Source organism: Lithobates pipiens, unplaced genomic scaffold (genome assembly GCF_037356315.1).
Source record: "Lithobates pipiens isolate NorthernLeopardFrog02 unplaced genomic scaffold, aLitPip1_a1.2 Scaffold_16, whole genome shotgun sequence".
NCBI lineage: Eukaryota > Metazoa > Chordata > Amphibia > Anura > Ranidae > Lithobates > Lithobates pipiens.
In genome coordinates, this window is record NW_027507748.1 from 597,330,345 (window position 1) to 597,355,596 (window position 25,252).

At 42.4% G+C, this 25,252-nt stretch overlaps 1 protein-coding gene across 1 annotated transcript in view; it reads left to right on the forward strand.

Moving 5' to 3' along the window:
• The window catches only part of DDX10 (DEAD-box helicase 10), a 420,816-nt gene that overhangs the window by 263,341 nt on the left and 132,223 nt on the right, over positions 1–25,252 (forward strand). The window contains exon 16 of the mRNA XM_077483966.1: positions 7,213–7,269. Within this exon, the coding sequence (XP_077340092.1) occupies positions 7,213–7,269 (57 nt within the window). The remainder of the gene's footprint in view (positions 1–7,212; positions 7,270–25,252) is intronic.

Genomic DNA, 25,252 nt, shown 5'->3' on the forward strand with positions numbered 1-25,252 from the left:
AGCACCACAGTATTACGTGCGTTCTGCCATCATTTGAAATTGTTGCTTTTTTTGTAATCTACCATTGCAAAATCAGGAAATTGGAAGGAAAAATACCATCTTTAAACTTTTTGGTAAGAGTCATAAACAAGAAAATGGCGTAGTATTAAAATTACGGTTTCCAAAATTGTCAGCCTGCTAGGTTTACAGTTCTCATCATTACTTTCCAGTTGTGGATATTAAACAGAATGTGCGCATATTTACTTGTTAGTGCATAACATGAAAAGCTAATCTGATCTGTGTTCATTGAAGCACATCACTTTATTGGTTTCTCTAGGAAAGATTACATTTACTGAAAATTAAACGCTGCCTGGCTGTACATTCAATCACTTTTCCCCTTCATGTTTAGAGATGAACCCTGATCTAACTGAAAAGTAGGACAGTGTTTTAAAATGAAGAGATGTTTATTTCCTAGTCAGAACAATAGTTATGCAGCCCAAAATAATGCCTGCGGCCACCCCTTTTATGACAGCACGGGGACAGAAAGAACAGATTGCACACAGCTGATAGGAGGAAGCCTTCCTGCATTTTGGGTGCAGACCAATTTTGCCTCTTAAGCCCAGTTCACACTTGTGCGATGCGAGAACGCTGCAAATCCACTGTGGGTTCCCGCATCGCACCCGACGCGCACGGCAGTTCACACTGCCATATACAAACTGCTGGGGAGTGTCATTATATGTTAACGACACATGAATCAGATTGCATATGTGTGAAACACATGCGATCCAATTCTGGTCCGAACAGAAAAAGAGTCCTGTGCGTGTTTGGACTAAATGCGGTGCGATATCAGCCATACTATCTGGCTAATATCGCACTGCACAGACATTGCATGTAATTTGAACAGCAATGCGTTGCGAATTACATGCTAACCAAACCGAATTACGTGTGAACCGGCCCTTACAGCCGCTGCCTTACTGAGTCTTTGACTTGACAGGGTTTCTGTACTGTCCCAGGGATAAAGTAAAAACCTACAGTTTCATTATGTTTTCTTTACGATGATCACTGTTAAAAATATTTAATATATTTCATCAAGTAAATATAAAATGTAATCAGTTCAATCACTTATGTAGAATTTGCCAACTAGGATGCAGGCAGCAAAAATAACATCTAGCATGCTTTGCAAAATGAATGTAATAGATGCACAGCGTGTTACAGGTTTATTTGTAAAATAATTTGTAATTTAATCTGTGCTGTGGTTTTCATTCTGGTTTTAGTCCATTTTAATTGGAATACGCATAGCTTTTTTTTTTCTTTTTTTTTTTTTTAAACACTTAAAGGATTGCAAAAAAAATATGGATCCATGTTCTCTTTCTATTTTTTTATTTTTTTTTATTTTTTATTTATTTCTAGTTTTCTTCTTCGGGGCTGTTTTGCAGCACAATTTATGTGTTCCCGATGTATTTCCACATGCGTGTTTGGATGTGTTTTTTTTTTTTTTCCAGCTCTTTTTTTTCTTTTAATTATGGACGTGTGTTCCTGTACATTTTTGGTGCATTTTGCTGTGTTCCATACAGCATACATGCAGAATGTTCTACTTTTTGTTGACTGCACTGATGTGAACTAGGGTCATTGGAATCCATGTTCAGCACTGTCCGTGAGTTTTTGATGTAGAATAAAAACACACTGGACTGCATTTAGTATGAACCAGCCTTCAAGGAGGAAGAAAATTCAAAGTAAGAAGTTCATCCTAAAACTAAAACGAACTCCAAGTTTACATGGCAGCCACATTCTAAGACTAATCTATCGAACCCTGTAAAGCAAAAATCACTCTTGATACCTTTTCTGAAGCAGACCCTGTCCAGTCTCCATCGAGAGACAGCAGACAACGGCTGGGAAGTGACGTTACCCATAGAGTTACTATGTGGCTTCTGTTGTCGGCTGCCTCTTCTAAATCTGCCAGTAGATTTAGAGTTGGTTTTAGGCTGAACTTCTACTTTAGCATAAAATGATGTCTTTGAACATAACCTTTCTGTTTGCATTACATTTTACTACCTCTTTTTAAAAATGTTAATGTTAAAGTTCTGTCCCTTTTTGGTTTCCACTCTTGTACCTTGTAGCCAATGAGAAGGGAATTAAATCCTTTCCTACATTTCAAATTAAAATAATTTTGCCATAAATCTTGTGAACTGGTAACTATGGGTACTTTCAGTAAAAGAGAGGTATTAACTATGTGCACTTTCTGCCCCTAGTTAGCATTGTTCCCAGCTATCTATGTGGACTACAAAACAACTCCCCCCTATGTTTTAAAAAAAAAAGGGGACATTTTGTGTATTTCTGCCCTAGTGTTGATGCTGCTTCTCTACAGATAACAGTACAGAGAGGGCGTGTTATCACATGAAGTGTGTTACTGGCAGGATCACCAGTTGAATATACAGGAAAAACACCTAAAAATAGGAAAGCTAATGGAGACATCACATATAAGAAATAGTAAGCTAAAACATATTAACATTTTTGTTCTTGGGCTTGAATATGTTTTAAGCAATGAACAATTGGAATGTGCTGCCTAAAGCACCAAAACGCGTTCATGCAGCATTTTCAGCAACAAAGGTTTGTAGGTTGCCATGTGTTGTGCTGTGATCTGTACAAGATTTTTGACGAGGTGCATTGGGCTGCCATTCATAATTTGCTTATTTCTGTGGACTGTGTAAAGTAACGCTATAGTGGGATTTGGTCCCTAGGCTGATGAAGCCATCCCTCTTATCTTCTCAGCATGTTCTTTTTCAGCATACCTGCAAGCAGCATACCAAGTGACCCCTAGAATTTCCCTTACTTATCCCCAGTCTGATTGCTATTCTGCAGGGGATTCCAAGAGATACGAATCAAGTTAGATTCAGGTACTTAACCTAAATGCATAAAAATTTTGTTTTTTAAATTGACCAAAAATTCACCCAGGGGAAATTTCTTTGTGTTGGAACGCCCAAGGCGGGTTATCGGGGTAATGGGAAGATCTTGTAGCCTTACGTGACCTTAACAGGATTCATTCTGTTTTCTCTAAAGGAATGTATTCTACGTTACCAAAAGTATTGGGACGCCTGCCTTTACATGAACTGGCATCCCAGTCTTAGTCCGTATGGTTCAATATTGATTTGGCCCACCCTTTGCCGCTTCAACTCTTCTGGGAAGGCTGTCCACAAGGTTTAGCATTGTGTCTATGGGAATGTTTGACCAATCTTCCAGAAGCGCATTTGTGAGGTCAGGCACTGATGTGGACGAGAAGACCTGGCTCGCCATCTCTGCTATAATTCATCCCAAAGATGTTCTATTGGGTTGAGGTCAGGACTCTGCAGGCCAGTCAAGTTCCTCCACCCCAAACTCGTTCATCCATGTGTTTATGGACCTTGCTTTGTGCTTTGGTCCAAATCATTTGGGGGAGGGGGAATTATGGTGTGAGGTTGTTTTTCAGGGGTTGGGATTGTCCCCTTAGTTCCAGTGAAGGGAACCCTTAAGGTGACGGCAGACCAAGACCTTTCGGACAATTTCATGCTCCCAACTTTGTGGGAACAGTTTGTGGATGGCCCCTTCCTGTTCCAAAATGACTGCACACCAGTGCACAAAGCAAGGTCCATAAAGACATGGATGAGCGAGTTTGGGATGGAGGAACTTGATTGGCCTGCAGAGTCCTGACCTCAACCCGATAGAGCACCTTTGCGATAAATTAGAGCAGAGCTGGCGAGCCAGGCCTTCTTGTCCACATCGGTGCCTGTCCTCAAAAATGTGCTTCTGGAAGAATTGTTAAACATTCCCAAAGTTACACTTCTAAACCTTGTGGACAGCCTTCCTCCTAGAATTGAGGAAGCTATTATATCTGCAAAGCATAGGCCAACTTAATATTGAACCCTATGGACTAAGAATGGGATGCCATTAAAGTTCGTGTGCATGTACTTTATAGTGTATGTGGACTGCCATTTTTTTATAGCTTGTCACAGCTGGGGTGGTAACATTGATACTCCACCCAAGATGAAAATGATCCCGTAGTTGGAGTCGCTCTTTATTCATGATTCCGAATGCTGTGCCTACCATGCTTCAAGCATAGCCCCCCTGTAGCATCACTATCATACAAGTATGGTTTACCAGGGAAAGCCCCAGTGAGGGGGGAGGGTATATAGGTTTCCGTAGCTCACAGTAAAGTGTTGCAGACTCTCATCACACACTATACAATTACGTGAGCACACCAATACGGAATAGATTTGAATTTGTGAAGCTCAGGCATTGCTACAAAAAATGTAGCGACAGTTTCCCTTCTCATACTTACTGCAAATTGAAGAAATAAATCATTGGATATCTCATTATATTTCTCCTTGCATACTGCGGCAGAATTTAAATTGCCTTTTGTTGCTGCTCCACCAAACGATACTTCCTTATCATCCCAAGCGCACATGGCTGGAGAACAGGCGAGGGTGAGAGGGAGCTCACACAACACTTCTCCGCCACTCTCACATCTGCTCTGCCTTTGTACTCTAATAGTTTTATAACTTATAAGGAAGGGCTGTGACCTTCACAAATGCACAGAGATAGCAGTTGTGTTGTACTTAATCATCGTTGACTTTAAAGTGTGTTTAATTATGTATAATTAAAGGGACAGGCGCTGAAAGATAGTTTTTTTTTGTTTTTTCTTCTTCTAGCAAAATATTAGTTTTTTCCTATCATCTGCAAACAGCTTGGGTGATGTGTTGCAGTCTAATTCGTCTTGCTACATGGGAGGGAGCAACATTTAGGGAGCAACTTAGGCTGGCCATACACTAGTAGAATTTCATATGCAAATTTAAATTTTCTTTCTTTCGATTTGCGAATTTCAATTTTCTTTCGTTTGATTTTCTAAACATTAGTGGGATCAAATTGACATTCCTTTTCGACCACAGTGAAAAGGAAAATTTGAAGAAGCAGAATGGAAAAATGTTTCTCGAAAGAGCTCATTTCTAACAGTGTACTGTATGTGGTTTTCGTTTATTCAGTCTAAAAAGTAATGATAAAAGCCCTGTGATTATTCTGCCTACTCTGGTTTGCTCCCACACTCCAAAGATATGGGATATTATATCCGGTCTAAAATTGTCCCTCATATGTATGTATGCATGCCTGTTGGGAAGGGACCTTAGGTTGTAAGTTCCTTGAGGGCAGGGACTGGTGTGAAGGTATATTAAAGTGGATGTAAACCCACTCTCATCCTTTCTGAACTACTACAATATTGGTTACCTAGGATATACATGCCTCCTGCATGTATACTTATCTGTCAAATGTCTCCCCTCTGTCTGCTATGAGACCCAAAAAACTGCAGATTTTGTGGGTTGGTCTGTTTTCCAGGGCTCAGTGGGTGGAGTCGTGATGTCAGTAGACTCCCCGCCCACCTCTACACTCCCCTTATCAACATGCATTTTCTCCTGTGTATTTTTTACACTTAACTTCTGCTATGATCACTAACATCCACTCAAAATCCAGAAAAGTCCCCACATGATTTCAGCATGCAAAATCATGCTGAGGTGTGGAACAGCCAATCCTTGCAGAGCAGCTGAAGAAAGGAGTGGAAAGGAATTAAAAAATAATGCATCTCTTAGGCTAGTGCACAAGATATGTAAATCACCAGTCACTCACAGTGGGGGGGGGGGGGATTTATCTCACTGAACAATAAAAGGATTGCTCAGAGCTGGATTAACTCTTTGTGGCAAGATTGGGCTCAGATGATAGGAAATATTATACTCTACATTATGATGTAAAAAAATGAATTTGGGTTTAAATCCACTTTAAGTATAGCCCTGCTTAACCATTTAAGCCCCGGACCATTTTGCAGCTAAAGGACCAAGCCCCTTTTTGCGATTCGGGACTGCGTTGCTTTAACTGACAATTGCGCGGTCGTGCGACGTGGCTCCCAAACAAAATTGATGTCCTTTTTTTCCCACAAATAGAGCTTTCTTTTGGTGGTATTCGATCACCTCTGCAGTTTTTATTTTTTGCCCTATAAACAAAAATAGAGTGACAATTTTGAAAAAAAATTCAATATTTTTTACTATAATAAATATCCCCCAAAAATATATATAACATTTTTTTTCCCTTAGTTTAGGCCGATACATATTCTTCTACATATTTGGTTAAAAAAATTGCCATAAGCGTTTGATTGGTTTGCGTAAAAGTAATAGCGTCTACAAAATAGGGATAGTTTTATGGCATTTTTATAAAAAATTTTTTTTTTTTACTAGTAATGGCGGACACATCGGACAATTTTGACACATTTTTGGGACCATTGGCATTAATACAGCGATTAAAAATGCACTGATTACTGTAAAAATGTCACTGGAGGTGAAGGGGTTAACCACTAGGGGCAGTGTAGGGGTTAAGTGTGTGTGTTTTTTTTTTTTTTTTTTTTTACTGTAGGGGCGCGTGGCTTGGTGTGTGAGGTCACTGATGGTCTTTCCCTATGACAGGCAACAGACGATCAGCGACAGGCTCACTAGGAAGCACGAGGAGAGGTTTGTTTACACTTGCCTCTCCCCGTTCTTCAGCTCTGTGACCCGATCGCAGGGCGCCGGCGGCGCGCGCGTGACCCACGACTGGGCACTTAAAGGGCAACGTACCTGTACGTGCTTGTGCCCAGCCGTGCCATTCTGCCGACGTATATCAGCGTGAGGCGGTCCTTAAGTGGTTAAATTGTCAGCACTATATAAATAAACAAACAAGATCATTGCAATTGGCTGTTTGGCTTTGACACAGAGGGGCTGCAGTTAATGGGTTCCATAGAAGTACAGGTCAGAACAGCAGAGAAGCTGATTGAGGAAGGATCTGGAGGATCAGCGCTGTAGGGTGCAAGCAGAAAACATTTAACTGGGAAAGAAAAAACAAGGGTGAGATCAGATATTTGGTGTCCTGACAGCATTGCAATGCAAGACACTGTTTTGGATCACACCTGAGATGTGGTTCCTGTACTTTCCTGTTACATTTACTCCTGTTGGTAAAATCCTTCAACAGTAAAACAAGTTTCCCTTTATACCACTCAAGAGGCTCAATTTACAAAGCTTTGACTGCAGAATGAGGAACTATATTTCAGCCATGTAGCTGTAATTTTTTTTTATTTTTTTAAATAAACATCCTTAGCCTGATGTGAATTATGTGTGGCAATTTATTTTTTCTTGTCCTAACCTCAATAAACTGGTACTAACTGTAGCTCTAATATATTATTTTTTCCAGGAAAAACGACTGAAGGAAAAGGCTGCCCGAAGAGCATCAAGCAGGAAAGATAAAGAGGTAGGGATGCTTACCATTGTATTATGGACAGATGAGCTTAGTCACTTGGGAAAGAATTTGTCCTGCTGGAGCTTTGTCAGTTACATAGTCACTGTGTGTGATGATCAGATCCTATATAATAAAATGAAGGGACACAAACTTATACATGACTCAGTCGCTTGTGGGTGGAATTCACCTTTGCAGATATTGTTCATTGTTATCCTCACATGCCTCCTTTCTTGTAAGGGCAAAAGGTGTTCCTTTTGCCCAGCAGACTCCTTGGTGTCAGTGCTGTAGGGGCATTCAAGTCACTAGGCACGTTCATTCCTGGTTTGGACATTTGCCTTGGATTGTTGGGGAAGTTGCACAGCTCAGGCTCCAGGTTATACATTCCTGGTTAGGCTAGCACTACATGGAGCAAATTTCTTTCCTGCAACCACTGGATTTCCCCATGAACACAGAGCTTGTCGATCCTTCCTGCCAGGCCATTGCCTTCTCCCTGCGGAGGAAGTCATCCCCGCTGGAAAAAGATGGTGATTATCACTAGTGACTATAGTAGCTGCTAGCGATAATCTCTAGAGAGTCCTGCAGGCTGGTTGTAGTTAAAGTGGAGGGCCACCCTGAAAAAAAAAATACATAAAAAAATCAGAAAAAAAAAATGATTTTTTTTTTTAACTTACCAGAAATGCCTGTTGCTAGGCACATCATCCTAATCTGCCTCTTCCTCCTCCGCGGAGGTCTTCTGTCTTGTCTCCTCCATGCGGCGTCTTCTGGATAATGATGTCGCGCTGTGTTCTGGGAACTGTGTGTCCCAGAACACAGCACGCCCCATTCACAAAGTGCTGCGCAACTCACGCATGCGCAGTAGGAAACGGGCAGTGAAGTCGCAAGGCTCCACTGCCTGTTTCCCTTAGCCAAAATGGCGGCGCTGGGACCCGAGACCGAGGGACGGGTCAGCCTCGGGGCGGCCGACATCGCGGACGCCCTGGACAGGTAAGTGCGCTTATTAAAAGTCAACAGCTACAGTGTTTGCAGCTGCTGACTTTAAAAAAAAAATTTAAACCGGTGTTCTGCCGTATAGTGTCCGGCCATCATATAGCGTCCGCCCCGTACTGCGCATGCGCAGTATGGAGCAGACGAAGCTTCGGAAAATTTCCGAAGCTGAACGGCGCCTGCGCCGTGAGTGGAGGTGGTAGCCCCACCATCCAAGCGGACATAGGGTTGTGAGTATTAAAGGGCCCCTCGCGGGCGAGCTTCGCTCGCCACGCTTCGGGCTCGGCCTCGCTGCGATCGGCTCTTTTTTATTCTAACTCTATGTCCACTTGGATAGTGAGGATAGAACCTGGACTCACGGCGCAGGCGCCGTTCATCCTCGGCAATTTTTGGAATCTGTGTTGCTGTGTACTGCGCATGCGCAGTACACAGCGGGCACTATCCGATGGAGGACGTTATTAGACAAGACACCGGCCCTCCTCTTTAAGTTGAATGATCGACTTGGTACATTCAGCCTCCCCATTAACGGTTTGAATCTGTCGGTTCCTGCTAAACTGGGCATGATTAGAATCTAGTATGGTTAAGGTGTTATCTGGATTCTCAAGTGGATTACTGATAACTGAGCTTAATAGAATGAACTTTCTCCATTTAGTACAGTTGCAGTGTTTGTTTGATAACATTAGAAGTTTTAAGTGTAATTATAGGCAAAACGTTTTTCTAGTTTTGCGTTAAAGTAAATTCCAAGGGGACACAGGTTCTTGCGACCTTAGAGGCCCCAAGGGATTTTGTTAATTTTCAGGGATTTCTTCTCACTTCCTGTTTTAGCTATGGGACAAGAAATGATGACTTCCTGTCACATACAGATGACAAAAATAAAAAACACTGACTGGTTATGACCCTCCCTTACTCTATCAAAAATAGTACTACTTTGTTCAATCTTTTATTAGAGTATTAAAAAGCATGTAACAAAAAAGTATAGAACCCTGCGAGTTTAAGGCCCCTTTCACACGATCGGCCCGCTCAGATTCGCCTGTCCGTTTTTCAGGGGGTTCTGAGCAGGCCATCCATTGACTTCTATGGACAGGTGGATGTCAGCGGATTTGTGTCTGCTGACAGCTGCCTGCCATCCGATCCAACAAGATCTGCTCAAAACAAACGTTTGGAGATACGTTCGCCACCAGTCCAGCGGATCATATGGTATCGAATGAAATCCGTTCTCCCCATAGAGAACAGCGGGCTCTGACAGGTTCATCTGAGTGGAGACGACCTGTCGTGTGAAAGGAGCCCAATATAAGAATTTCGATACACAAGTACCAAGCACAATAAGAGGCTCACAAAAATGAACAAATATCAGAAGGCAGAACAGCTGCAGGTATAAATTCCATATGGTAATGGAAAGGACATGAAGAAGAATAGATTGTTTTTGTGAAATTATGCCCTCATCCCTATCATTATTATACACAAATTATATAGCGCCAAGAGTTTACAATGTAGAAGGGGGACAGCACAATTACTGTACAGTTTAATACAGAAGGGACAGGAGGGCCCTGCTCGTAGAGCTTACATTCTAAAGGGAGGGCTGGTGGTACAAAGGTAAGGGGATGATTTGATGGTGGTGGCTGGGGTACAGTTCTTACGCGGGTGTGGGATAGGCTTCCCTGGATAAATTGTTTTTTGGGGATCTCCTAAACGTAGACGGGTTAGGGGCTGATGGGACATACTGGGGCAGGGAGTTCCAGAGGATGGGAGAGGCTCTGGAGAAGTCTTGAAGGCAAGCATGGGAGGAGGTAACAAGGGAGCTAGAGAGCAGGAGGTCCTGGGAGGAGCAAAGGGGACGATTTGGGCGATATCTGCAGATGGGGTTGGTTATGTAGCTGGGGACGATGCTGGGCATGTATAAATGTATATAAGCAAAAAACTTTCCAAATGGGACTATTGCATGCTTGAAGTTATACACATGTAAAATTCATAACAAGTTTTATTATACATATTTTGGTACACAATTCCAGGGAAACCACAGAATTATGTTAACAATAGCAGTATGAAGACCAAAGTATTCAATGTATTTTGAAATATACTTGTTTTGGTTTTCTTCTTCAGGTGTAAGTGGTTATTAAATATACATATCTACAACAGAGAGATATAGTTAGGTGTCAGATCAATACATATGACACACAGTAATCACAATACACATTACCAACCCTTGTGGGTATAGTTCATTGCATGAAGAGGCGCATCTTTTAAAATCACAAAGTAAGCTTTGCTGCTGCATGATACCAAAAGTCTGCCAGATATGCATTCTGGATCCCACAAGTCCCCCCTACTGGGAACTGTGGGGATATCCCACCACAGGTCCACAGATGATCTTCATTTGGAGAGACCACTTATATTTTATGGTGGAACTGTCCAGATAAGCCCAAAAAGTGGTTATTGAGGCCCAAAATTGGGGCTGGTTGTGAAGGGGTTAACTTTAATCAACCTTCAAAAAGCAAACCATAGTTCTCTTCAATTAAAGATATCTAATACCATAAATCATGCCTTAAGAATCAAAAGGTCTGATTGATTGCTAGTGTAAACAATGAAACCAGGCCGTGACCTATTACAGCGTTCATACTGTTATTGATGAAAAGAAAGAAGAAAAATGTGTGGGGCTTAAAGAAAGAGAGAGGGGTGTGCAGCTATGCACTCTTACGGGATTTGATAATATCACTATAGGCCAGGCCAGCCTATATTCGGGATACAAAGGAGTCAAAGGCAAATGAATAACTGAAATGGGACCATACCGTCCACATGAGCCTATATGATTCCAGCTTGTCGCTGTCTATCAATCATGTTCTATGTGGTCAATTTTGTCTAATTCACGTGCCCATTCAGCCAGGGAAGGGGATATCGTTCTACTTTTAAACATTGTCTTTACATTGTGCAGCCAGGCATTTTTTATATAACTGACAAAATCCCCCTATTTCTCTCCTTGAAACCATGGCAACAGAACTTGCTTTGTGCATATAATTTCCAAGAACCCACTAAATCATATAATTGGCAATCCCAGCAGACGCAGAGCTTAATTACTCCCAATTAATATGGTACCGCTGCATGGACCATCACCATCCCCTTCTCTTGCCTCTGATAACACTCCTCCAGGACCCTTCCTTACACACACTGCACATATCTAGTTTGGAGTCTTACACCACTTCCCTATAGTTAAAATTAGTTTGACTTCACTTTTAACTTTTAAATCAATGGTCTCCTGCTTTAAGGTGAGAATTTGAGATTGCAAGTTGTATGAAGTATGGTGTCTTCTGTAATACACTTGGATTGGACCGAACTGGAAATTTAATCTTATAGTTCTACTGGGCATACAGTATTTCTTTTCTTTTTCATACTTCATGGGACACAGAGTTATGTCCTCAGAGTTAGGCTAATATTCATTAGCTACTGGGTTGTACTTCATCTCCAGGTGAATGGACACTGGTAGACCAAAGGTGAAGAAAAGCACCAGGTGTCCCTCGTTTAAAACCTCAGGGACTCCTTTCTCAGGTGTCTCAGCGCCAAAGCATTTCCTCTGCCAAGGCCCTAGGGCCAGGGGAAGAAAAAGCCTTGAGTCCAAAACTCTTCTAAACCCAGCCCCAAGCCCTCCTTTTGAGGGGATGCTCCCACTCTATCGGGATAGGGGGGGGGGCTACTGCATTTTGTGGACATTTGGAGAACAATAGTTGAGGACGAGTGAGTCACCTCAACTATATCCCGTGGTTACAAGCTGGAGTTGTGAGGGGGGGGCCTCCTGCTCAAAGATCACTCACTACAGGCTCTAGAACAGAGCATAACATGCACAGTGAAGTATTTGGAAAGCTTAGGATGGATCATAAATACCGAAAAGTCAATCTGGAGACCAGCTCAAAGTGTTTAGGTCTGATCCTAGATACGGTCCAAGCAAGGGTATTTTTGCCACCCGTAAGGATCTGTGCCCTGAAGGATCAGGTGCATCAGATAAGGGGCACTAGACAACCCTTCATTCGGCTCTGTATGTGTCTTCTAGGGAGGATGGTGTCCTCTTTTTGAGGCAGTGCCCTATGCCCAGTTCCATTCCAGGCCTTTACAACAAGACATCTTGTTGGCTTGGAACAGGAGAGGACAAGCCCTGGATTATCCAATGTTCTCATCTCCTTGGGCACGCTTAAGCCTAAACTGGTGGTTGCAGGATCAGAACCTATGAAAGGGACAATCCTTCCTCCTGGTAACTTGAAGAGCACTAACTCCAGATGCCAGTCTCTCAGGCTGGGGAGCGACCCTAGATGGGTTCAGGGGAAATGGTTAAGGACAGAACAGATCCTGCCCATCAACGTCTTGGAATTACGGGCAGTACGTCTTGCCCTTCGGTCCTGGATGGGGGAGCTTCAGGACTGCCCTATCAGGGTTCAGTCCGACAATGCCACTGCAGTGGCCTATATAAACCACCAAGGGGGTACCAGGAGTCCTTCAGCTCTGAAGGAGGTGAACCACATACTAGGCTGGGCAGAGGAACATGTGTTGATTCTATCGGCAGTCCATATCCCGGGAGTAGAGAACTGGAAGGCAGATTATCTCAGCAGATCTGCCTGGGGGAATGGAACACCCAGGGTGTTCCAGGAAATTTGCCAGCTTTGGGGATGGCCAGAGGTCGATCTATTGGCATCCAGGTTCAACAACAAGCTACAGCAGTTTGTGTCCCGAACAAAAGATCCTCTGGCAATTGGAGCAGATGCTCTGGTAGTTCCATGGAGCCAGTACTCCCTGGCTTATGCTTTCCCTCCAATCCGTCTCCTTCCACATTTGTTGCACAGGATTCGGATTGAGGAGGTTCCAGTCATTCTGGTGGCACCAGCCTGGCCCAGAAGGCCCTGGTTCCCGTTGATTGTGAGACTGACAATAGACCGGCCATGGACGCTTCCACAACCCCCCCCCGATCTACTGTCTCAAAGACCTGTAGTCCACCCCAATTTACAGTCTCTAAATGTGATGGCATGGCTATTGAAGCCAGGGTGCATGGACGTAGCATAAGGGGCTGCAGGGGTCACGATCGCAACCCTACCTCTAGCTCCAGGGGGCTCCTAGCTCCATTCAGTGTTTGCTACAAAACTGAAGTACATCCTCTATGGCATGGGTTATATAGGGGATCACTTCCTGTCTAAAGACCTTTGGTCTACATATGTCCATTCACCTGGAGATGAAGTATAACCTTGTAAGTAATGAATATTAGCCTATCTCTGTGTCCCATGATGTACTCAAAGAAAATGATTTTACAGGTAAGTATGATGAAAAAAATCCTATTTTTGGAATACTGGGGCTGAGGATGATAATACTGGGGGTGCAGTATTTCTTGTTGCAATACTGGGGCTGGTGATGAGAATACTGGGGGTGCAGTATTTCTTATTATAATACTGGGCCTTGTAATGATAATACTGGGGGTGCAGTATTTCTTATTACAGTATTAGGGCTGATACTGATATTTTTTCTTATTGGAGTAATGTAGCTGATGCTACTTGTTAGTACAATATTTCTTATTACTAGAGGTGCACCAAATGTAAATTTTGGCTGACCGAAACCTGAAATTAGAGTTTTTAAAAAAATATAAATATATTTATATATAATTGTATTATATAAGTTTTTTTAATTTGATATCAATGATATACCAATATGAATTTGTCACACGTTATTGTCACCTTTTAGTGCAAGAAAAGATGAAGAAAAATGCTTTCTTTAAATGCTATATATGTCTTCACACTGGTCTGTTGCGCTTTCGTTGTGGTAAAATCCTGCCTTCTGCATGTTTGACCACTTCCAATGTTGAAATTCATTGACTACACAGCAAGAACGCATCAATAGCACACCCGTGTTAAGTTTTTGATGTGTTTCTTGAGTCATATGACTTATGAAAAACACACCATCTGCACAGTAAAATCGCATGTGCCTTTTGCCATTATTGGCACCCTTTTCTGTATTGGTAAAATGCCGAAAACACAATTTTTGTCCAATATATTTTGTTAACAAAATTTCAGTGCATATCTACTTATTACAGTAATGGAGGTGATGATGAGTATACTAGGGTTACAATATTTCTTAACCACTTTGGCCTCGGAAGGATTTACCCCCTTCCTGACCAGAGCACTTTTTACAATTTGGCACTGCGTCACTTTAACTGCGGTCATGCAATGCTGTATCCAAACAAAATGTGTATCCTTTTTTTCCCACAAATAGAGCTTTCTTTTGATGGTATTTGATTGCCTCTGAATTTTTAAAAAAAATATTTTCTACTTTTTATTAAAAAAAATCCAATAAACAAAATTTTAGTCATACATTTAGGCCAAAATGTATTCAGCCACATGTCTGGTAAAAAAAAAAAAAAAAAAAGTCTAAGCGTATATTTATTGGTTTGCGCAAAAGTTATAACGTCTACAAACTAGGGAGAATTTTCTGGAATTCACACAGCTTTTAGTTTGATTGCCTATCTCATTTCTTTAGGTGCTAAAATTGCAGGGCAGTACAACCCCCCCCCCCCCCCCCAAATGACCCCATTTTGGAAAGGAGGAAATTGCTGAGGGGCATGTTGAGCCCATTGAATATTTAATTTTTTTTTGTCCCAAGTGATTGAATAATGACAAAAAAAGAAAAGAAATTTACAAAAGTTGTCACTAAATGATATATTGCTCAAACATGCCATGGTTATATGTGGAATTGCACCCCAGAATGCATTCTGCTGCTTCTCCCGAGTACGGGGATACCACATGTGTGGGACTTTTTGGGAGCCTAGCGGCGTACGGGGTCCCTGAAATCCTAGCACTGCCTTCAGGATTTCTAAGGGTGTAAAGTTTTGATTTCACTCCTCACTACCTATCACAGTTTTGAAGGCTATAAAATGCCCAGATGGCACAACCCCTCCCCCCCCCCCCCCAAATGACCCAATTTTGGAAAGTAGACACCCCAAGCTATTTGCTGAGAGGCATGTTGAGTCCATGGAATATTTTATATTTTGCCACAAGTTGTGGGAAAATTACAAACCTTTTTTTTTTTTTGCACAAAGTTGTTACTAAATTGCTCAAACATGCCATGGGCTTATGTGGAATTACACCCCAAAATACATTCTGCTGCTTCTCCTGAGTACGTGGAGCCTAGCTGTGTATGGGACCCTGAAAACCAGGCACCGCTTTCAGGATTTCTAAGGGCGTAAATTTTTGATTTCACTCCTCACTACCTATCACAGTTTCGAAAGCCATAAAATGGCAAGATGGCAGACAATACATTTTTTTTTTTTTTTCAATTTTCAAAACATTGACAAAAAGAGAGGTCCACAAAATACTCACCATACCTCTCAGCAAATGGCTTGGGGTGTCTGCTTTCCAAAATGGGGTAATTCGGGGGGGGGGGGGGGTTGTGCCATCTGGGCATTCCATGGCCTCCGAAACTGTAATAGGCAGTGAAGAGTGAAATCAAAAACTTACACCCTTAGAAAGCCTGAAGGCAGTGCTTGGTTTTCTGGGTCCCATACGCAGCTTGGCTCCCTAAAAGTCTTTATTCAAACACATTTTTGGTGGGGAAAAAACACACTTTTAACAAAATTTTAAGACACTAAAACACTATTTTTCCCAAATGTTTGATGAACTAAAAAAGATGATCTTGTACATAGATACCAAACACAACATGCTTTAAAATTGCGCACAAACGTGCAGTGGAGACAAACTACATACATTTTTAAAAGCCTTTACAGGTTACCACTTTAGATTTACAGAGGGGGCTCTACTGCTAAAGTAACTGCCCTCGATCTGACCTTCGCAATGATACTTCCATGCATAGTTCAATTGCTGTTTACACTTGACGCCAGACTGATGCTTTCGTTCGCCTTTGCGCAAGAGCAGGGGGGGGGGGCAAGGGTGCTTTTTTTATTTAATTATTATTATTATTATTTTTTTTTTTTTTTGCTTTTTTAATCTTATTTTTAAACTGTTCCCTCATTTTTATTATCTCAGGGAATGTAAATATCCCCTATGATAGCAATAGATAGTGACAGGTACTTTTTTTTTTTTTAAATTGGAGTCTATTTGATAAAATGCTTTTCCAACTTCCCAATGGCGCTGTTTACATTCAAGTCATAAAATGCTCAAAGCTTCCGGTTTCTTAGGCCAGAAATGATTGGAGCCATTCTAGTCTCTGATCAGCTCTATGGTCAGCTGGCCGAATCACCAGCTGCATTCTCAGGTTGCCTGTTGGGACAGGAGAGCCAAAGAAAAACAAAGACATTCCCCATTCCCTCCCACTGCTTGTAAAAGCAGTCTAGAGGCTAATTAGCTTCTAGGATTGCTTTTATATGAAAGCCGACTGCTGGCTGAAAAGAATGATACCAAGATGATACGTAAACCTGCAGGCATCATTCTGGTATAATCCATCAGTCCAGCAACATACCATTACGTTGCTGGTCCTTGTTGGCCATATATGTAATGTAATGTAATATGTAATGTAATCTTTTTTTTTTTTTTTTTTTTTTTTTTCATGCAGCTTGTGGGCTGATCGAAAAAAAGAAATTGATTGGTGGGTTTGCCCACCATCAGAACACCTCCTTTTAGCCACCCACTTCTAATGATGGGCATACATGCACCATTTATATATGCAGAAGCATGGGGGCATCCACCCCAAAAGGTAGGCGCAAATCGCTCCTCCACCCCTGCTGCCTCCATGCTTTGGCATATGTTTTTTTTTTTTGTTTTTAACTGTGGTGGTGAAATCACCTCCTACAGCGCTGGAGTCACGGCTTTATGTATCGTGGAAGCAAGTGCTGTTTCTGTCAAGGTAAATAAATCTGCGCTGCAACTGAATGGCGTACATGCTAAGGAAATGATGGTTAACAGTAAAACAAAGTAATATTACAGTATAACAGTAAGACTTTCCATGCCTGCAAAGCAAATACAAAAAAAATAGTAAAAATTAACACATTTTTTTAATGCAATCTGTGCCTAAAATATATATATATATATATATATATATATATATATATATATATATATATATATATATATAATATATGCCGAAGCATGGGGGCATCCTCCCGCAAAAGGTAGGTGCAAATCGCTCCTCCACCCCTGCTGCCCCCATGCTTCGGCATATATGCTCTCTTTTTTTTTTTTTTAACTGTGGTGGTGAAATCACCTCCTACAGCACTGGAGTCACGGCTTTATGTATCGTGGGAGAAAACACTCTTGCCGTCAAGATAAATAAATCCGCTCTGCAGCTGAATGGCTTACCTGAAAACAAAAAAAATGGTTAACAATATAACACAGTAAACAGTAAAGTATAAAAAAAATTGCATATCTGAAAAGCAAACATGATAAAACATAATAATAATAAAACATTTCAGAATAGAATACAGTAAAAAAGAGAACGATGGAGAGAGAACAATAAAACAACTATTTTTCTTTTTTTACACTTTTTTTTTCTAACTGTTGTAACGGTTTCAGCGGTTTGGGTCTCTCAAAATGCTATGGCATCTTGGGAGACCCTGTGAAAGTGTGCCTAGTCTGGGCAGTGCTGTTCCCTACACTAAAACTCAACTAGTGTATGATAGCGTTCAAAACATTCACCAATGCAAATACCAGTATTGTCAGGACAGGAGGGACAAAAATAGCGGGTGTTGCGCCTATATGCGCGCTTGCTGCAGACACGACATCTTCTTTGGTGGGTTCGTTAGGTAGGGGTACTCGGGAGGACATAAGGAAAATGCCTCTCCTGCAGCCAGCTTACTGCATTCGTTGGGGATGGTGAGGGGGAGCACCATCTGAAATTTTAAGGAAGGATCCAGTCTGTCCTGAAGCTCTGTATAGCACATGAGCGTTCAGCAAAGCCAATTTAAATAAACAGACACTTTCTTGTACCAGCGTCTGGCCTTATGGACAACTAGGTACAGCGCCAACAACTGGTCGTTGAGGTCCACCCCTCCCATATTTTGGTTATATTCGTGGACAGAGGGGTTTTTCCACAACACCATTCCCTGTAGTAATTTGGTCCATCGTTTCTGCATGAAGGGAGGTAAGAACAAAAACATTCTTATTATCCCGCCACTTCGTAGCGAGCAAGTTATTACACTTGAAGCAGGCTCTCTCCCCCAGCCTAAGACGGGAATCTACAAGCCACTGGGGAAAGCCCCCGGCGATTAGGTCACACGGTGCCACATGCTCCAATCTGCTGATCAAACAAGTGATTAAACAGTGGCACGCTCGTGTAAGAATTGTCCACGTACAAATGGTACCCCTTTCCGAATAAGGGTGACACCAAGTCCCACGCAATCTTGCCAGCACTTCCTATGTAGTCAGGGCAGTTTGTCAGCTCTACATGACTATCTTTGCCCTCGTAAACCATAAAACTACATGTATAGCTTGTGGCCCTGTCCCCAGAGCTTATACATCTTGACCCCGTATCTGGCACGCTTGCTGGGAAGGTACTGTTTGAATGACAAGCAGACAGAAAACGTAATCAGGGACTCATCAACGCAGAAAACTTAATGGGGAGTAAACAAGTCTGCAAAACGTTGTTTGAAGTGGTTTACGAGGGGTCGATTGTATCCAGGGTCTCTCTTGCATGAACCTCAAGATCTGCTCGTACCTGGTCATGGAGGCAAAGAACAAGGGCATATGGTGAATTGGGTCAGTGGACCAATATGACCACAACTCACTCTTTTTGTTTTTGCCCATGTTGAGGGAAAGGCCCAGATAGAGCTTGGTTTCCAATCTTTGGCAAGGAAGGACTGGGGAATAGTGGCGATATGTTGACCAGCGTACAAATTGCTTTGGTCCACAATAGAGCTATAGAGATCTTCAGTGAAAAACAGCGAATAAAAATCAAGTGACATAAAATCAACTGTTTCCACCTGAATTCCCGGGTTGGCCAGTGAATGGGGGAAGTATGGGTGCTGCAGAAGTGGTGGGTTCCCAATTAGCTTGAACTGCACTTGGGGGACTCGCCACATCACCACGTGATACTGCAGTGCTGGTTTGACTGTGACCAGGGTGTACTAGGCCACTGGTGCTTGCCAGTTCACCAGGAGGATGAGCGCCACTAGTACTGCTCTGCTCCATACGAGGGACCTGCGGTTCTTGCACCTCAATGACAGAAGATGATGATTGGGGTCTGGTACGCCTGACCTTGGCAGGGACCACAACTCCGTCAGAGCTATATGTCATGGAGCCGCTGTCTACAGGATTGTATTCTGAGCCTCAATCTGATAGATGAGTGACTGCCTCTTCACTTCCTCTTTACTATCTATCATGCTCAGAAACGTGTAGGCCTCTTCACTAGTGTACCTTCGATTTGCCATTTTGGGCTCTAAATTTAGTGGTACACTAGTGAGACTCACAGGTAAAAAAGCTCCTGACTGTTAGCAACTGTATCTAAATGCTACCAAAAAAACTCTTAGCGATCACAGGGATCAGGCCTGACTCTGCACTTGGTTGGGCTGGGCAGAGGGGCAAAACGCAGGTGCTAGCAGGTATCTGGGCTGATCCCGCTTAATGCTGTGTTTTTGTGAACCCTAAACTGCTGCGGATGCTAGTTCAGATCGGTTCGGATAAGATATTGATCCGTTCAGATACTATACCACTAAGGGAGGTGTATGCTGCGTGCGTGGGTGTTAGCGGTACTGGCACTAACCTGGCGCTGCCTGGGTCGACGCAGACCCTAAAACCTAACTTATATCACCTGCCGGGCGATCAGAGGCTTAAACCTTTATTGGGTAATAAACGGTGGGTGCCCTGACACTATAAAAAAAACAAACTAACTAACCAGCGTCACCCTTAACAGTTATACGGTGATCACTGGTGAAAGGGTTAACTAGGGGGAAATCAGGGGGTTAAAACCTTTATTAAGTAGTATATGGGGATACCTGATGCTATAAAAAGCTGATGGCGAACCTAAATACTTACCTGCCTAACTAGCGTCACCTGTGACACTAATACAGCGATCAGAAAAACGATCGCTTAGTGATACTGATGCTGGTGATGGGGGGGGGGTGATCACGGGGTTAAACCTTTGTTGGGGGGTACCCTAGACCTAAAGGGGGCTAACCCTAACTGCCCTACTACGTATAACAGTCACAATGCAGTAATCAGTAAAAAAAAAAAAACTGCTATTGGTGTCACTGTGACAGGGGGTGCAGGGGGGTTATCCGGGGTGGGCACGATTGGGGGGTGAAAAGTGTGCCTGCGTGTTCTACTGTACATGTAGTGTTGGTTCAACTCACTTGGGTGTCTTCTTTCCTCGGGAGCCGGAACGAAAAGGCAAAAATTTTCATTCGCCCGGAGCGATTGTGGGGGTAGCCATGAATCGGTGGCCTCCCCCTCAGCACGCATCGGTCCCACAACGATGCCGACCACCTTGGGCAATGCCATTCTGCTGACGTATATGGTCGTGAGGCAGTCGGCAAGTGGTTAATACAGTACTAGGGGCTGATGAGGTGTTTGTAGCACAAGAAAAACCTTTAAGCTAATTTCAGCCATATTGATTAGCACACTGGAATAGTCTGTTTCAGTGTATTTTGAACATAAGAAGAATAGGATCTGCAATAAAATGCTAACATTTTTGCAAATATATAAATGTGGCTTAAATTTGATTATATTTTCCTCTGCCTTAACAGAATTTTTTTCACTTCAAGTAGTTTCTTAATGCTATGTGCAAATCTTTCCAGTGAGCGATTCTAGGATTGGGATATTAGCAGCAATGCTCATTTCCATGGTCTTGTTTCTGCACATCTTTCTATTATTTAATCTAGCGATTACACAGTCCTCTCTGTCAGCCCATTCTCACTGCCCAAAGTGCTATGAACAATAGGGGCATAATTATCTATACAGTTCTGTAGAAATGGAAAATAATTAGCCTATCATGAGAAATAGAGAGACTTGTTCATCTAACTATTAAAGAGTACTTTGTCTTGTTACGATGATTTTGAATGTGAAGTTTTATTGGAGATTTGCAATGCAGTCACAGAGGGTTTGTCTCATAGCGTTCAGAGAAGAGAACAGGAATTGATTGCTCCTAACTACCATACAACAAGAGTACATTTGACAGCTGAGAATGGGCGTAGCAACTAAGAATACTCATGACTTCTTGTACGTAATTGGGCCTTCTTGTGATCTTAAAGCTCTAGACCAAAAACTCACTGATTAATGCAATCGTTAGAACAACATGAAATGTATTTTCAAATGCTAGTAATAAAAGTACCTAAATCTGGATTGGTATCAGCCTCTTGCAGTCTACTTTACAGCAAAGGAGCCAGTCAGCTATGCTACAGTGCAAGGGGGGGGGGGGAGGGACCTGAGAACTTAAAGCCCCATACACACTATCAGATTGTCTGCTAAATTTTTTCCATCAGATTTACCAAAACCATATAATTTGAGGTCAAACCTTAGGGGTTTCAATGTGTATGCAATCAGGCAGGAACTTGCACTACATTGTTTTGGTAAACCTGAAGGAAAAAATCAGCAGACAATCTGATAGTGTGTATGGGGCTTAAGTATAACTGCAGTAGAAAAATATCAGATTCTCTCCCCTGCTAGGCAGGGCTGCACTATGGGCAGAGATCTGTAACTATTGGGACTGGATAAAAAGAAAATGAAAAATTGTTACCAAATACTTTACCGTCATTTTACTTTCCTGACTCTACGTCATGCCATCACTGCGAGTCAGCACTGCCCCCTTAATCCCCAATAGGATCTTCCTGAATAGTTAGTATAAATGGCAGGCAGTACCTGGTAACAGTGTTCTCATGAAGAGCTTGCAACAGACCAGGGAGGGGGGAGGGTATGTGCTGTCATGATGCAGAGCCAGGAAAGGAATATTGCGTTAAGTATTTGTTAACAATTCGGAGCAGGGTTCTGTGCTGGGACCAATCCTATTTATTTTGTTAATAAACGACCTGAAGAATGGGGTCGACAGTTCAATCTCTGTATTTGCGGAAGATACTAAGCTAAGCAAGGCAATAACTTCACTGCAGGATGTGGAACCCTTACAAAAAGATCTGAACAAATTAATGGGGTGGGCAACTACGTGGCAAATGAGGCGTAGTGTAGAAAAATGTAAAATTATGCATTTGGGTGGCAAAAATATGAATGCAATCTTTATACACTGGGAGGAGAACCTCTGGGGGAATCTAGGATGGAAAAGGACCTGGGGGTCCTAGTAGATGATAGACTCTGTAATGGCATGCAAACTGCTGCTAACAAAGCAAACAGGATATTGGCATGCATTAAAAAGGGGATCAACCCCAGAAATAAAATAATTCTCCCGCTTTACAAGACTGGTCTGGCTGCACCTAGAGTATGCTGTCCAGTTCTGGGCACCAGCCCTCAGGAAGGATGTACTGGAAATGGAGCGAGTACAAAGAAGGGCAACAAAGCTAATAAAGGGTCTGGAGGATATTAGTTATGAGGAAAGGTTGAGAGCACTGAACTTATTCTCTCTGGAGAAGAGACGCTTGACAGGGGATATGATTTCAATTTATAAATACCGTACTGGTGACCCCACAAAAGGGATAAAACTTTTTTGTGGAAGGGAGTTTTAACAAGACATGTGGCCAAAATTAGAACAAAAAAGGTTTAACCTTAAGCTATGTAGAAGGTTCTTTACTGTATGAGCTACAAGGATGTGGAATTCCCTTCCACAGGCGGTGGTCTCAGCGGGGAGCATCAATATTTAAAAAAACTATTAGATAAGCACCTGAACGACTGCAACATACAGGGATATACAATGTAATACTGACATATAATCACACACATAGGTTGGACTTGATGGACTTGTGTTTTTTTTCAACCTCACCTACTATGTAACTATGTTATACTTACCTGCTCTATGCAGGGGTTTTGTACAGAGCAGCCCAGATCCTCCTCTTCTTGGGTCGCTCACTGTCACACCTGGCCCCTCTCTCCAGCCCCCACAGCAAGCAGCTTGCTATGGGCACACCCAAGCCGAGCCGCTGCTCTGTGTGGCCATTCAGACATGCAGTTGTCGCTCGGCCCTGCCCCCTCTCTCGCCTCATTGGGACACTGACTTTGACGGCAGTGGGAGTCCATTGCGCCCGCTATGTCTCAGCCAATCAGGAAGGAGAGTCCCTGGACTTTGTGACTCTCATGCAATGTCACTGGATTGAAAGGGAGATCAGTCAAGTATTAGGGGGGCTGCCTTTAGATCCACTTTAAATTAACCTCAGAACCTGTGTAGTTAATGTGTTCAGTGGTAAAGTTGTTCTAAAGGCAGCCCCCATATACTTGCCTGATCTCCCTTTTGATCCAGTGATGTTGCATGAGAGCCACGAAGTCCAAGGACTCTCCCTCCTAATTGGCTGAGACATAGCAGGTGCCATTGGCTCCCGCTGCTGTCAATCAAAGTTTGTGTCCCAATGAGGTGAGAGAGGGGATGGGGCCGAGCCACGACTCCATGTCTGAATGGCCACACAGGGCAGAGACTCGGCTTGGGTTCACCAATAGCAAGCTGCTTGCTGTGGGGGCAGGAGGGAGGGACCAGGAACGCCAGTGAGGGACCCTAGAAGAGGAGGAGCCGGGCTACTCTGTGCAAAACCACTGCATAGAGCAGGCAAGTATAATATGTTTGTTATTTTTAAAAAACGAAGAAGACTTTAGTATCACTTTAATGCAGATAAGGCATTAAGTGAGTTTAATTACCACCTTAATCAGCCACAGAACCTGTGTAATTAATGTGTGTTCAGTTTTATAGGGATGAGGTAGCAACCCTACCGCCATTGAAAATGTACAGGAAAGGCGGCCGTAGCTAGCTGCTCACCTCTAAAACACCAGCAACTGGAATCGATAGATTTCGGCTGCAGCCATTTGCATTGTGGTAAAAGACCAATGTGTGGTCTTTAGCCTTATACTGAAAATAGAGCTTCCATCAAGTTCACTAAGGAAATGTTTGCTAAGTGATGGATTACTACATCTGTTCCAAGTGAGCAATAGATGGGCAACTATTGGTGGAAGACCTAGAACACATAATAACACAGACGTTTCAGTATGACTGCGCACTAATGATTTCATGGCTAGAATACAGCCAGTCACTGATAAGATGGAAAGTACATTCAGCAAGACCTCCAGTTATTTAGTTGAGCTGACAGTAGTGCCAGTTAAATCAACACATTTTATTCATGCTGTTTGATTAAATAAAAACATCCAAGTGATGTTGAAGACAGTTATTTATGCTATCCAGTCATGAGACTCGTTAACGCTCTATGTTGACAGCAACAGATTAAGTGTATTAAAAGAAAGCTTGTCATGTAATAAGAAAATTGCCCATTACCTTGTCTAGGTGAAGTGAGCCACTAATTGTCAAAACAATGGTTACCAGGCTTTAGTACGGGGGCATTGCACATAGTCTTCTATGAAGGACTACCCATAAAGGCATGAACATTTGCTTTTAAAATATAACTAAAAGGAAAACTTTTCTTTTAGTTTTGAATTGAGGGGAGAAGAATTAGAAGACTTTTCAGTTTTTATTGCTGTATGTGCCCCTGTTAAGACCCCCCCCTTCCCCTTCTCTAGTTGTCCTTTTACCATTATCATTGAAAGGTAAATTAAAAGAAACTCCAAAATGTTGGGTTGTCTCCAGAAAAGTAATAGAGGGGAAATCTTCCATTAGGGACACTAGGTCTGGTGACTTGGGGGTCCCCAAGGCATTCTTTTAATTTGGAGGGATTTCCTCTCACTTCCTGTTTTAGCTATAGGACGGGAAGTGAAGGAAAATCTACACAATGGGATGCAGATGGTGGGAAAAAAAAAAAACCTAACTTGCGTTATAACCATCCCTTACTCTATCCAAAATGAAAAAAAAATACGTTTTGCTTATAGTTCTATTTAACGAGCCGCATCACTATAACCAGAGAGCAGCCGTGCTACAGGGTGGGCATGTCTATAGATGAGGATGGACACTTGTTACCCTTAAGGCTTAAATGTAAACATTTTTTTTCAGTTAGAGCTACTTCACACCATAGCAC